This window comes from Sebastes fasciatus, chromosome 7 (assembly GCF_043250625.1).
Source record: "Sebastes fasciatus isolate fSebFas1 chromosome 7, fSebFas1.pri, whole genome shotgun sequence".
NCBI classification, from domain to species: domain Eukaryota; kingdom Metazoa; phylum Chordata; class Actinopteri; order Perciformes; family Sebastidae; genus Sebastes; species Sebastes fasciatus.
In genome coordinates this window covers 17,722,170-17,735,001 of record NC_133801.1, presented here as the reverse complement: position 1 = coordinate 17,735,001, position 12,832 = coordinate 17,722,170, and the positions used below count along the sequence as shown (strand labels likewise).

Genomic DNA, 12,832 nt, shown 5'->3' with positions numbered 1-12,832 from the left:
CCAGAAACTGTTATAAAGCTTTCGGAGCGCAATTCAACATTTAAAAGCTAGACAAAATTCAGAGCAATTTTTATTTATTATTTTCTTCTTCTTTTTTTAAACACATCTTCAGCCATGGTCGTAATTAGCCAATTAAATGACAAGCGAGGCCAGCAATTTGCTGGAGCTTACTTTCTTCCACGGAGAATAAGAGACGCCTAATTACCTAGACGCTGGGCCATATTTAAGCTGCTAAACAGATGAAGACAACAGTAAGTGTACTCTAAAAGGCCAGCTTAACTTCATGTGTGTGTGTGTGTGTGTGCACATACACATGCCATCAGCCTGCGATAATGGGTGGCAGCTACACAGAAAAGTGCTATCTGGTCCTGAAGAGGATAATTAAGCTGCTGTCCAAATCGGCACTAATCTACTTCACCAGTTGGCCTCGTGTTTTTGTTAGATGTGTAAAAAAAAGTGGGTGAAAAAAGGAGGAACAGTTGAGTAGGTGAATTAAAAGTGAATGGAGACGTGGGTAAAAATAAGGATGGAGGGGAAATAGAACAAGACTAGACAGCGGGCTCAGTTTAATAGACGGTTTAAGACAGCGATCTCTGCACTTGGATTTTTTTTCTGCACAGTGTGAACACAGCTCGTCTGTTTGAGGAAGTGTGCCAGGAGCTCGCACCCTCCTTTACAACAAAAAAAATTGGCAACCAGTGAAATCTGTTGCTCACTTGACACACAATGCAGAATTTACAACTCCAGCATAAATGTAAGAGTGCCAAAGCGCTTCTTGTCTCCTCGCTATGTCGGCTTATTTATTTCACTAATATTCATTCATGTCTTCTTCACAGTCAGACATTAATGGGTGCTTCTAGCAGACGTATGAAGTGGAGAACAAAACGCTTCATATCGTTTAGGCTGCTGCTGGCTGGCTGGTTGGTGGGGGGCCTTCTCACTATTCCAACAAGGAAAAAAAAAATATCCTTAATATCCGCAGGGCCTGAGGGCACATGTAGACGGCTGCCATCATTTACTTGGCAATTAGGGTGTGAAAGTGGGGGGGTGTGCTTAAGGAGAACACGGTGAAGACATGACCAATGGCGTCAGAGATTCTCAGATAAGAAAAAATAATGTAGATAGGAAAAAACTTGAACCAATTTATCTATAATTTAAATTACACATCATAAGAACAGCTGGATGCAAGTAGTAGTTGTATACTGTGGTGGAGAGTAGACATGATGTCTTTGACCTGGAGCAGATTGAGGCTCATCAGCAGCGTCAAATGTGATAACGAACAGCATCTGCACCACCTGAGCCCCGCGTACAGTCACAAGCTACATTTGTGATGCAATGACGTGGAAACCATAACAGAGCAAGTCTTCATGGGTAACACAAATGGTAGCAGCAGTGATGCATAGCTGCAAATCCCTGCCAATGCTCATCGCTCAGGTCTTTTTTCTTCCTTCTGAAGTAAAGAAAGAAACCGTTTTATCTTCTTACCATGCATGGTCCTGATGCATTCAAAGCCTTGGAAATCCCATAGCTTGATAGTCATGTCTGCAGAGCAGGATGCTAGCAGTTTGCCGGTCTGGTCAAAAGAGATGTCTTGCACCGAATCTGTGTGGCCCTTCAGTGTGCGTTCAAAGTCTCCTGTCTCGTAGTCCCACACCTGGAGGGGAGAGAACATATTCATACATTAGCTTCAGAGAAACCTACATGTAAGAGAGCATACATACTTCACCAACAGGCATAGCTAATATACTAATCTATTCTACATCACTGAGAAACACAACTGAATCCCCTTTGCAAACCCCAGCAAAAAACCCAAATGACACATGATCTGTGGTCCCATGTCACCTCCTTTCTCAGCAAAACAGTCCATCAGATGAGAGAACCAGCCTTTACAAGTCATATTACAATTCCACAAACAAGATATGCTAATGGATGAACGCTTAAAAATTACCGTACTGACATGACATTTGTCTTAAGAGCTCATACGGGCCTCAGTTTGCAGACACCACAGACTCTTCGTATATTGAATTACAGAATCTGTGACGCATTGCCGTTGCTAATGGCAGGGATGCATGTTGTGCCAGGATGCTGATTAGGGTTACAGTAAGGCCTGATAAAAACAGAGAGACAGTTTATTGTGCCGAGTAAGGCGCTGCCAGTTGGAGTAGAGACAGAATATGGAGCGTACAGTAGTAAGCCTAATTTTCTAGCCTGAGAAAGCTGTTGCGTTTCTGGATTTTAAGCAGACAGACGGTTTGTCACGGAGGGATAAACCCTCCTTGGTTCCTCTCTTGGGGTGGGGGATTTTGGGCAGACGTGACAGGAGACCCCCTCCTCTCCCCTTCCCCCTAGTCCTTCTGCCTCCCCCCAAAGGAGGCTACAGACAGTGCAGATGGCCGCGAGGTACAAAGTGCAGAGGGGGGTTTTATCCTCGAGAAGATCAATGTAGTCAACGTGTTTGGAGGTACACCAGGTTTACACATATTAAACAGTATTTAGCAGCAGCGTCTAAATCACACATAATCCATTAACTACCTGTAACTCAATGCTGTCTCACCAACGGTTCCTACTGGCACTCCTCCAGCGCATTATTAAAACAGAAAACTTGCCCTACTTTATGATGAATAATAGTTTACATTCTTTCAGGGAAAATGCCTCGGATCTTTGTCATTCAAAGTCCAACAACAATACATAGACTCTCTTTGTATATGCCATTTATGAAGTAGGCAATGAGTAAGCTGACACCCAAGCTCTTTGCCCTTGTTTAAATTAACCTAGCCTCTGGTTGCCATGTTTGACTGAGCACAGCGCTACGCCCAGGACCTGCTGATTTACATACTGTGAAAGGTTAGACCTGCACTCAAGGTAACATCTTGCCATGCAAAGATGTGCCACGTTAGCAGAGGAGAGAGGACGAGGTAAAAGAGGTGGAGGAAGTGAGGGAAACACAAAGAGAGGGATACGTAAGAAAAGAAAGGGTGAAAAGGGAGAATGGTTCGACTATAGTAAACAAAACATGTGACACTTAACACGCTACAAGAATAAGGGAAAAGACAGGCCGTCTCTAGCCTTGTTCCAGACCTCTGACTCGTCACCCGCATCTCAGATTTGTTCAGGTATCAAGAAAGTCAACCTCATACGTTCATGAGCTACATCGCCACAAAAATGACGACACGAGATTGCAGTAACTTCCATTGAGTCTCTGCTGGGTGCCTGGCAACTTGTTCAGTCCAAGAAATAGTCACATAACCTCTTTATTAGTGAGCTTTAGACTTTAGAGATAGTGGTATTTTATTACCTTTGGACAGAGCCAGTCTTCCAGTCTTTATGCTAAGCTAAATCCTTGCTAGCTCCGGCTACATATTTATCGTACGGATAATAAAGAGTGATATCAATCTTCTCATTGAACTTGTGACAACAAGGCCAATAAGTGTATTTCCCAATGTCAAACTACTGCTTTAAATTCACTGATCTATGACAAGAACTAGGCCAACATGAGCACAATGTCAGGCTGAATGAATGAAACAAAATGGCAGTTCAGTCTGATTATCAGGCCTCACTGGCATGAGGTGGAAAGCCGATGAGCCTCTCAGTCAGTGACAGAGTGTACAGAGCACAAGGTCTACTCCTCAGTTAAAAATTTAACAGAGCTGTTCAGGAGGAGAAAAGTAGGACAAAGGGGGGAGTCAGGTCAGGCTGCAAGGAGACGACGCAGCCAGGAAAAGAGGTGCAAGAAAGCAGGGCTGAATTTTAGATTTGGGCCCAGGCCTGACTGGGGTGGATGGCTCTAGTAGTCATGGTGGGGCAGCTGATGCTTTAAATGGAAGATAGATGAGGCAGGTTGCAGTGGCAGGGAGGGGTGGGGTTGGAAAAGGAAGAAGATGCCAAAAGGGAGAGAGGAATCCCTGCTGTGTGGGTGTAGCTGAGGAGATGTACATGTGTCTCTCATTGTCTCATGAATAAAATATACCGAACAAACAGCTCAACAGAGTATTGGCATTGTACAGTGAGGCAAGGGAGAGCTACTGTTGCAGCAAAAAATAGCCCAGGGACAGACTATGGAGTTTATATATGGAATCTGGGGATACATAGGCGACAGAGAGAAAGAGACACTCGTGAAATCAGGGCGTGTCTAGGAAGGAGAGCTGGAGCAGGGGAGGTAATGCATAATAGTGAGGCATAATAAATGCGGAGGGAGGAGAGATGAGCAGCGTTAAACAGAGTGAGCAAAAAGCCTGTGTGGTAGAGCTGCCACCAAGCTGGCACTAAATAAAAAAAGACCACTCTGTCGATTTTAAACCTGAATCCTATTATTGTAATGTGAGGATGTGTGAGAACAAACAAACAAAAGGACAATGCAGCAGTCTGTCTCTAAAGCCAGATGATGTGTTTATAATCACCGTGAACCACACCCTGTATGTCTGCATTTTTAGTTGGCCAATATCCAAAGACGAACGGAGGAAGCTTTCCAAAATCAGAAAACAGATCTACTTGTCTTTGAAATCATACTGTAAGTGAAATATTATATTTGAACATTTCTCACAAGCATAAATGCCTGGTTTAGTCCAAACATCTTTAGTGAAAACATTAGCATACTCAAATATTAGCCATACAGAGCCACAGCTGTGCCATCTGTGTAAGCTGGGTATGTGTAGCTGGAAGGCGTCATTGTACTGAATGGTTTGTAGAAATAGTTCTTGTAGAAATCCATCTGAACTGAGTGTAATAAAAAATTTCCTTCTCTCAACCAGTATTAGGTTATATTTGAAAAATAAAACATTTTCTTCTATAAAACAGGATTCTTGTCTGACTACTGTACATGTTGTAATTTATACTTCAGTGAAAGTGTTATGTGACAACGTGGGGGCCGACAGATTTTTATTTATAGTTCCGTTGCTACTATAGCAACCAGATATTCAGCACAGCAGAGTTTTGTTTACATTGCCTGAAAGAAATGGCAGCACATGTTGAATTAATGGAGGACAATACAAATTGTTTTACTTTGGTGAGAGACAAAAGAGAGGGAGAAGGTGGTCTGCTCATCAGGAAAATATTCACTTGTCAGTGTATCAGGCAGATGAAGAGAAACTGACAGAAATGCATTGAAGTCAGTTTGCATGCTAACTGTTTTGACAATTCATCTGTGCCTCAATCACCAGGGTACTCAAACCAGGGAGTGGATCCTCTTCAAGGAGTCTGCCACGTTGCGCCGCCATATTTCTACAGTAGCCCAGAAGGGACAAACCAAACACTGGCTCTTTGTGTTTTCATGTTACCTAAGGGCCACCGTAGTTCTCCGACACGCTGAGCCAAAGAGTGCAAAACCGTGGTACCTCCAGCCGCCATCTAACTTCCATTGCTCCTAAAGTAGTGTTACTATGGTAAAGATGACCTCTGAGCTAGGCGAACTGTGTTACCACGGTTTTGTACTTGGCGGCTCATGATACTGCAGTTTTGTAAAGGGAGGTGTGAGTGGAGGGGTATTCATCCGCTAGATGCCACTAAATCCTACACACTGTCCCTTCGATGAATAACGTGATTCAAAACTAGGCTCCAACGACCCATGACGGCATTTGTGACGTCATTTTGACATCAATACTGTTGTCTTATCATCATTAATGTCTTGAAAACACCATTTCGCTGAATTTCGAAATCTTGTTAAACCCAATTTAATCCGTTTATTATGATGCTTCATTTGATCAATTACATGTCTACAGAAAATAACATCCTAAAAACCCAAGATGTCTGATAAGCATGGTAGCTGCTTTTCATCCCTGGAAAACTGAAATGGTTTAAGGTCATCATGAGACTTGTAAGGGTTATTATCCATGTTTCCATTACCTACTGAGGCTTTAGAAACCTTGAAGTACACTGAGAAGTGTACATACATAAAGTGCATACAGTACATGGGTATGTTGAACTGGAAACAAACATCGATAGACGCACAACCCTGAAGGTTTTCATTAAAAACTTCGGCAGCGGTTTTCGCTGATTTGCACACTTTCAGCTCAAAGATAATAAACTAAATCAGTGAAATCACCTGATGCAGCTTTTATTTCAAAAACCTGCAGACTCTCAGCTCTCTGCAGGACATGGTTTGAAAACCCTGAAAAACAGTTGAAACGCCATTTCAAATAAAAAAAATGTGGGCTATTAGCTCCACAGCCCCATTTGAAGGCAAGCTCTGCAACAAATCCATTGCCAGACCATCACTCCCACCATCCGGCAGCACTAACCTTTATTGTCGCGTCCTCAGAAGCAGACACCATGACGCTGAAGACTGGGTGGAAGATGACGCGGGTGACTGGACTGCGGTGGCCACTCAGCGCGTACCTTTCTGGTGGGCGTGGGATCCACTCTTTGGGGTCACGCTTCTGAGTTACGGGCCCACCCAGAGTGATCTCTTCCTTCGCTTCATTCAGCTTGGATTCAAGTTCCATCACCTACACGTACAAGTACAGGTTAGTACAGTGTAGAGGCAGGAATTTCAGTTTATATAAATACATACATGTAGAGATAAATCAAATACATAAAACAAAGGTTTTAAGGGTGTTAAATTTGCTGGAGTCTGCGTTTTAAACTAATTATTATCAGGGCCGTCAAATAACACGTTAACGCATTAATTCATTTCAATGCCACTAATTTCTTTAACGCATTAACACAACTTGCAATTTTTAGGTTGTAGCGGGCTGAGTTTTAAAGCTAGAGTGAAGATCATATAAAACAAAAAAACCTAAGGAATCCATTGGTACCAACCATGTCATACTAGCTTGTTGGGAAGAAGGCTAAATAACGCTCCAAACTTGCGCTAAATTTTGGCGAGGAAAAACTGGCATGGCCATTTTCAAAGGGGTCCCTTGACCTCTGACCTCCAGATATGTGAATGAAAATGGGTTCTCTGGGTACTCGCAAGTCGCCCCTTCACAGACATGCACTTTATGATAATCACATGCAGTTTGGGGCAAGTCGTAGTCAAGTCAGCACACTGACACACTGACAGCTGTTGTTGCCTAGTTGGGCTGCAGTTTGCCATGTTATGATTTGAGCATATTTTTTATGCTAAATGCAGTACCTGTGAGGGTTTCTGGACAATATCTGTCATTGTTTTGTGTTAATTGATTTCCAATAATAAATATATACATACATTTGCATAAAGCCAGCGTATTTGTCCACTCACATGTTGATAAGAGTATTAAATACTTGACAAATCTCCCTTTAAGGTGCATTTTGAACAGATAAAAAATGTGCAATTAATTTGCAATTAATCGCGACTAACTATGGACAATCATGCAATAAATGGCGATTAAATATTTTAATAAATTGACAGCCATAATTATTATATATTAACAGTTGGATTAATGCTTAAGACTTCCTTTCTGTGTCAACAGTGGATTCAGCAATGTCATGAACCATTCACAAGACTTCAATCCCCACAAGCATTCTTTGAGGAGAAAAACCCCACAAACCTTCTTTTGTAATCTGATGACTGAGGTCCATTTCTTTTCCAAAAGGCCGGCGTACTTCTTATCCAATTCTTCATTCTGTGGAGAAAAGAGGGGGGTGGGGGGAGGCAGAAAGAAAAAGATATCAGGCAAACATGCGAAGAAAGCCAATCAAAGTCGTGGGCTCAGCATAATCGGCGAGGCCTGTGGGAGGGGGGCCAGCTGGGGTGGCATGCTGAGGTCTTTGGCTATAGTAAGAAAGAACAGGGAATTATTTACACGCCCCTCACAGGCCAACGCTGACTGCCAGACACCACCAACCTACTGTACAACACACAAACACATACATACTCCACACACATCCTAGTCCTAATCCTTCTCACACAAACTAATCTCCTGCAGACAAGAAAGGCTTAGGCAGCTTACAGCCACACACCCGGTACCGGAGGCAGCGGTGGAAGTTAACTTGTGGCAGTCCTGGCAGAGAGGCTTGATTCCACCTGCAGGCTAATACCACGAGCTGGCCACAAGCTTTTACATAACGGACTTCATGGCACATAGAGGCTGTTTCTTTCTGCCAAGAAGCAAAACAATGTGGTTGCATTTTTCTCTCTCATGCTACATACAAACTAAAAATAAAACTGGGGCTGCAACTAATGATTATTTTCATTATCAATTAACCTGCTGATTGTTTTCTCGATTAACTGACCAATCGTTTGGTCTACAAAATGTAAAATAAATAGTGACAAATGTTTCTTTCCCAGAAAATAAGTCTTCTATGTCTTCCATTTACTTGCTTTCTCCAACCAACAATCAAATACCCATTAGTATTTAACTTTTTTCTACTATATAAGACAAAGTAGGAAATCTTCACATCTGAAAAGCTGAAACCAGGGAATTTTTTTGACATTGATGATTTAAATTAGCGCTGCAACGATTAATTGATTAATTGTGAACTATTAAATCAATCGCCAACTATTTTGATAATCAATTCATCGGTTTGAGTGATTTTTTAAGAGAAAAAAAAGTACTCCTCTATGACAGTAAACTGAATATCTTTGAGTTGTGGACAAAACAAGGCATTTGAGGATGTTGTCTTGGGCTTTGGGAAATACTGACTGATTTTTCACAATTTTTCTGACATTTTATAGACAAAACAACTATCGATTGATCGGGAAAATAATGGACAGATTAATCGACAATGAAAATAATCCTTAGTTGCAGCCCTTATCTAAATGATTAATCAATTGTTAGAACAGTTGCCGATTCATTTTCTGTCAATCGACCCATTGTTTAGGCTCTAAATAAAACCAAAAACTCAAACAAGCTAATTTTCATAAAGGTCTCGACTGAATTGTTAATGTTCAAAACACTCTAATGACTTAAAATGTTATAGTTATAGAAGGACTTTCTTCTTTCCTTTAAATAAAATACAAACACAGGCAAACAAAGAAAAAAAGAAGTGATGCTTTGTTATTACCAATACAACAGTTTTGGTGCCACTGTGCGTACAACAATGCCTTGAGGCTGTTATTAACTATCAAAGCATCAAAAACCCACATTGACAGACAGCCACGAGTGTCAGTGAGGGAGAAAATTAGCGTTGCGCTCCAATTTCACAGTTAGCTCCTCAAGCCTCGGCTGGAGACAAAGGCAGACCTAGAGGTGTGGAGAGTTGCAGGCACCACAGATGCTTATATTTAACACTTCTCAATGACTAACATGAGGTGTATATAAAGACAAAGACATGAACTGAGGCACTGCAGAGAAATGGAGGAGAAAGAAAACAGAGGGAGAGCAGGGAACCCAGTTTGGCCATCATCTAATCTGCCATCTGCCTGGACACACTGCCCATTACACCAACACACACAAAGATGGACACACACGAGAAGTGCCAGACTGCACTGCAGCCTGCCAGTCTGTTGATAGTAACTGTGCGCGTGTGTGTGTGTGTGTGTGTGTGTGTGTGTGTGTGTGTGTGTGTGTGTGTGTGTGTGTATGCATACAGGTATGTAGACTCTTAAGAGGTCAATAAAAACTAAATCATGAGCCCTATTCATTATTCCTACTATGAAAACCTGCTGCTGCACATCGCGTCACATAGTATTAACCTTAAATTGCTGCTCAAGCACCCACAAAGGGCTCAGGTTAAGAACATTAAATTCACTCTGAACAAAATCTAACCACATTTAATAGACATAAAAAATGCCTTACGATGTGGCCTCAGGGAAATGGCGTAAAAATCCCTTGGTTGTTTAGCATGGTGCTGCCAAGATGTGTGTGTGTGGCTGAGCGCTAATACCCAACAGTGTGCACCTATCCCTCCGTGCCATTCATCTATTATTCAGCCTGCTTCCACAGAGAAAACGTCTGGAAGAAGAACGAATAAAGAGACAGAGGAACAGGGGGCGGGGTGTCACGTGAACACAAGGTGAAAGACGACGTGTTACAGAGAGGCAGAGGAAAAAAATACTCTTAGATGAAAAAGAGTCTTAAATGAAAAGGGGTTGAGGTGAATCCCTGATGACATTACATATAATAATACAGGAGTTAACGGGTAGCCAATGAGCACTGGAGATCCTGAAACTTTGGAAGCATGGGAATCAAATTTTAGGAGCCCAATTTGTTAAAATACTTCACATTCCCACCTCTATGTTTTGATTTTTGGCTCTGCACTACAGTAAAATTAGATCTGATATAATACAATGACTATGAGGTTTGAGTGCTGAATCCATCTTTAAGGGTGATTGAGGGTGTTCACATCCATATTGGGTGAACAGGAAGGAAGTTTCCTCCAATTTTAAGACAATGGAACAATTGTGCTGAACATAGAAACAAGGTAACCAATGGGTAAAATGTTCAGTCACCTCAATCAGACTGAGCATGTGTTTCAGATGCTAGAGATCATATTGAAAGCTGAAAGCCGTCACCACAAGCAAAAAGTAGACCTGGTGGCCACAGTTTAAGGTTGTGTCGTACTGGACAACATTATATTAAGAGGCGTTTCTAGTTTTTTGTCCTCTCTATTTACATACATGAGAGGGAACACCTCTCAATATTAGAGCTGCAGCGATTAATCGATTAGTTGTCAACTATTTAATTTATCGCCAACTATTTTGATAATCGATAAATCGGTTTGAGATATTTTTTAAGAAAAAAAAAGTCAAAATTCTGATTCCAGCTTCTTAAATGTGAATATTTTCTGAGAAAATAATCAATTGACTAATCGGCAATGAAAATAATTGTTAGTTGCAGCCCTGCTCATTATAATGTAGTCCGGTACAACACCACCACTAACTATGATCTCAATGCTAAAACATATTTTAATGAACCCCTCTATGACAGTGTTAACAAAAACCTAACTTTATACATAACAATAGGGTTTATGGCACAATGTATTTTAAAATATATTCAAACCCAACAAATTCTCATTTCATCAGAAAGCAAAGCCAATAATGAAAAAAAAAAGAAACATAAAATACATATATCACAGTGCTATTGTAAATTCAATATATATACAAGTGGATAAAAGCCTTTCTCAAGATGAATTAGCAGCAGCATGTTGCATCGACCCCCTAATCAGACAGACCACCATAATTGGGAGCAGGTGCTCCCGGTCACACCCGTGAACATGTTGACTAAAATGAGAAATATAGTGGAAATCAAGGCATATTGTTTGTATAAATTGGTCTGATTGGCTGTGCGGATGTGTGTGTGTCCACCCTTAATCTACTCACATTATCTAATTCCGCCTCCTTCTTGAAAGTGGAATATGCTTCTTCATATCCATTGGAACGTAGATAATCGGCTATCGCTCGATTTCTGAAACAGACAAAGAAGACCCGTAATTAGTTCTCCTGATTAGCAGACAGATAGTTGTTAAAGTGCCACCAGAAACGACACGAGTAATGGAGTTGTATTCAACACTGTAAAACAAAGACAGGAAATTAGCATGTTCAGGAAACGTGTCAGACAAAGATGTACATTTTACACATTCAGGCTGTGTTATCATGGCTCTTGCTATATAATAAAAATGCTTGGCATGCACAAGTGCAGTCTAGCACTACATCTAACAATACACACAGACAGTCTACTGCTTTCTCACACAAACACAACACACACACACACACCCCTCTCCGCCCATTTGACACAAATCGAGAGCACATCTGTCTGGCTTCTATAATGAGCTCTTGTTGCTGTGGGCAAATAATGGAAGGGATGACTCCCTGTGGTGTGTAGATATGGGGGAAATGAGAGTCAGCGTACATCCCACCATCACCTACATACACACAGAGAAAGACAACTGAAAGCGCTTCTGGATACTTCTATTTTACTCCAGTTCATCTCCTTCTCCTGCACAAGTTTGCAGACAAGTAGACATTCAAAGACACCACACCTTTCAGAAAGCCGACAAAAAGATGGTGGAGATGGTAGCAGAGGTGTATTTCTGTCCTGCTATTTAAAATATGTGAGGAGAGATGTCCAGATAGGACACACAATAGACTAGACAGACAGAGCTGAAGCTGAGGAGAAAGGAGGCTATCTGCCTGCACTCGTCCTTTTTTTATCTCCTGGGCTGCCATAAGAGAAACCCACACACAGATAACACACACATTCACACTTACATACAGGCCTGGTTTACGACTGCAGCCTCAGCAGCAGTTCAATTTACAAAGAGTTATTATGAGGTTCAAGTCAGTTAGTCTCAATAGTTCAGGCTTTCATTCTCCATCTAATTAGATTCTCTTAGTAAGAAGGGTGCAGAAAAAGTAAATTATTAATTTGACTTCTTTTTTTTTTTAATCCAAAATGTCCCACTTAGTGTAAAGTATATACAGTTCATGTACTCCTTTGAGTCTATTCCAAGTGGAGTAAGGAAATGCTTTGTTTCAGGGCTGGGCCGTTACTCAATATTATTGTATATCAACTTTAAGTTTAATTGTATTGTGAAAATATGATGGTATTGTGTTATTATTTTACATATTGATCACAGCCATATCGCTGTATATCTGTTATGTCAACACTTTAATCATATATTAAAGCAGAGCAGCCATATTTGTGTTGTTAACGCAATGTGGACTTTCACAATAAACAGAAGAAGGGGTTGCAATAATCTAGAGCTGCAGCGATTAATCAATTAGTTGTCAACTATTAAATTAATCGCCAACTATTTTGATAATTGATTAATTGGTTTAAGTAATTTTTTAAGAAAAAAAAAAGTAAAAATTCTCTGATTTCAGCTTCTTGAATGTGAATATATTCTGGTTTCTTTACTTCTCTAGTTTTTCTATTACATGCCAGACTTGGTTGAAAAAAACTGACTTAAGAAGACTGGAAACTGGGGTAAAGAGAACAGACAAAGACAGTGAATTCATGAATGTCTGATAAAAACG

At 40.9% G+C, this 12,832-nt stretch overlaps 1 protein-coding gene across 4 annotated transcripts in view; it reads right to left on the bottom strand.

The window, feature by feature from the left end:
* LOC141771560 (lissencephaly-1 homolog A-like) overlaps positions 1–12,832 on the bottom strand; it is a 40,441-nt gene that overhangs the window by 6,461 nt on the left and 21,148 nt on the right. For 3 of the 4 annotated variants that reach the window (XM_074641959.1, XM_074641960.1, XM_074641961.1), the window contains exons 3-6: positions 11,177–11,261; positions 7,464–7,538; positions 6,234–6,440; positions 1,486–1,654 (exon numbers count right to left, since the gene is read on the bottom strand). In XM_074641959.1, coding sequence (XP_074498060.1) covers positions 1,486–1,654; positions 6,234–6,440; positions 7,464–7,538; positions 11,177–11,261 — 536 coding nt within the window. Of the gene's footprint in view, positions 1–1,485; positions 1,655–6,233; positions 6,441–7,463; positions 7,539–11,176; positions 11,262–11,776; positions 11,836–12,832 lie in introns of those variants that run through there. The other variant, XM_074641958.1, reaches the window with a different exon arrangement.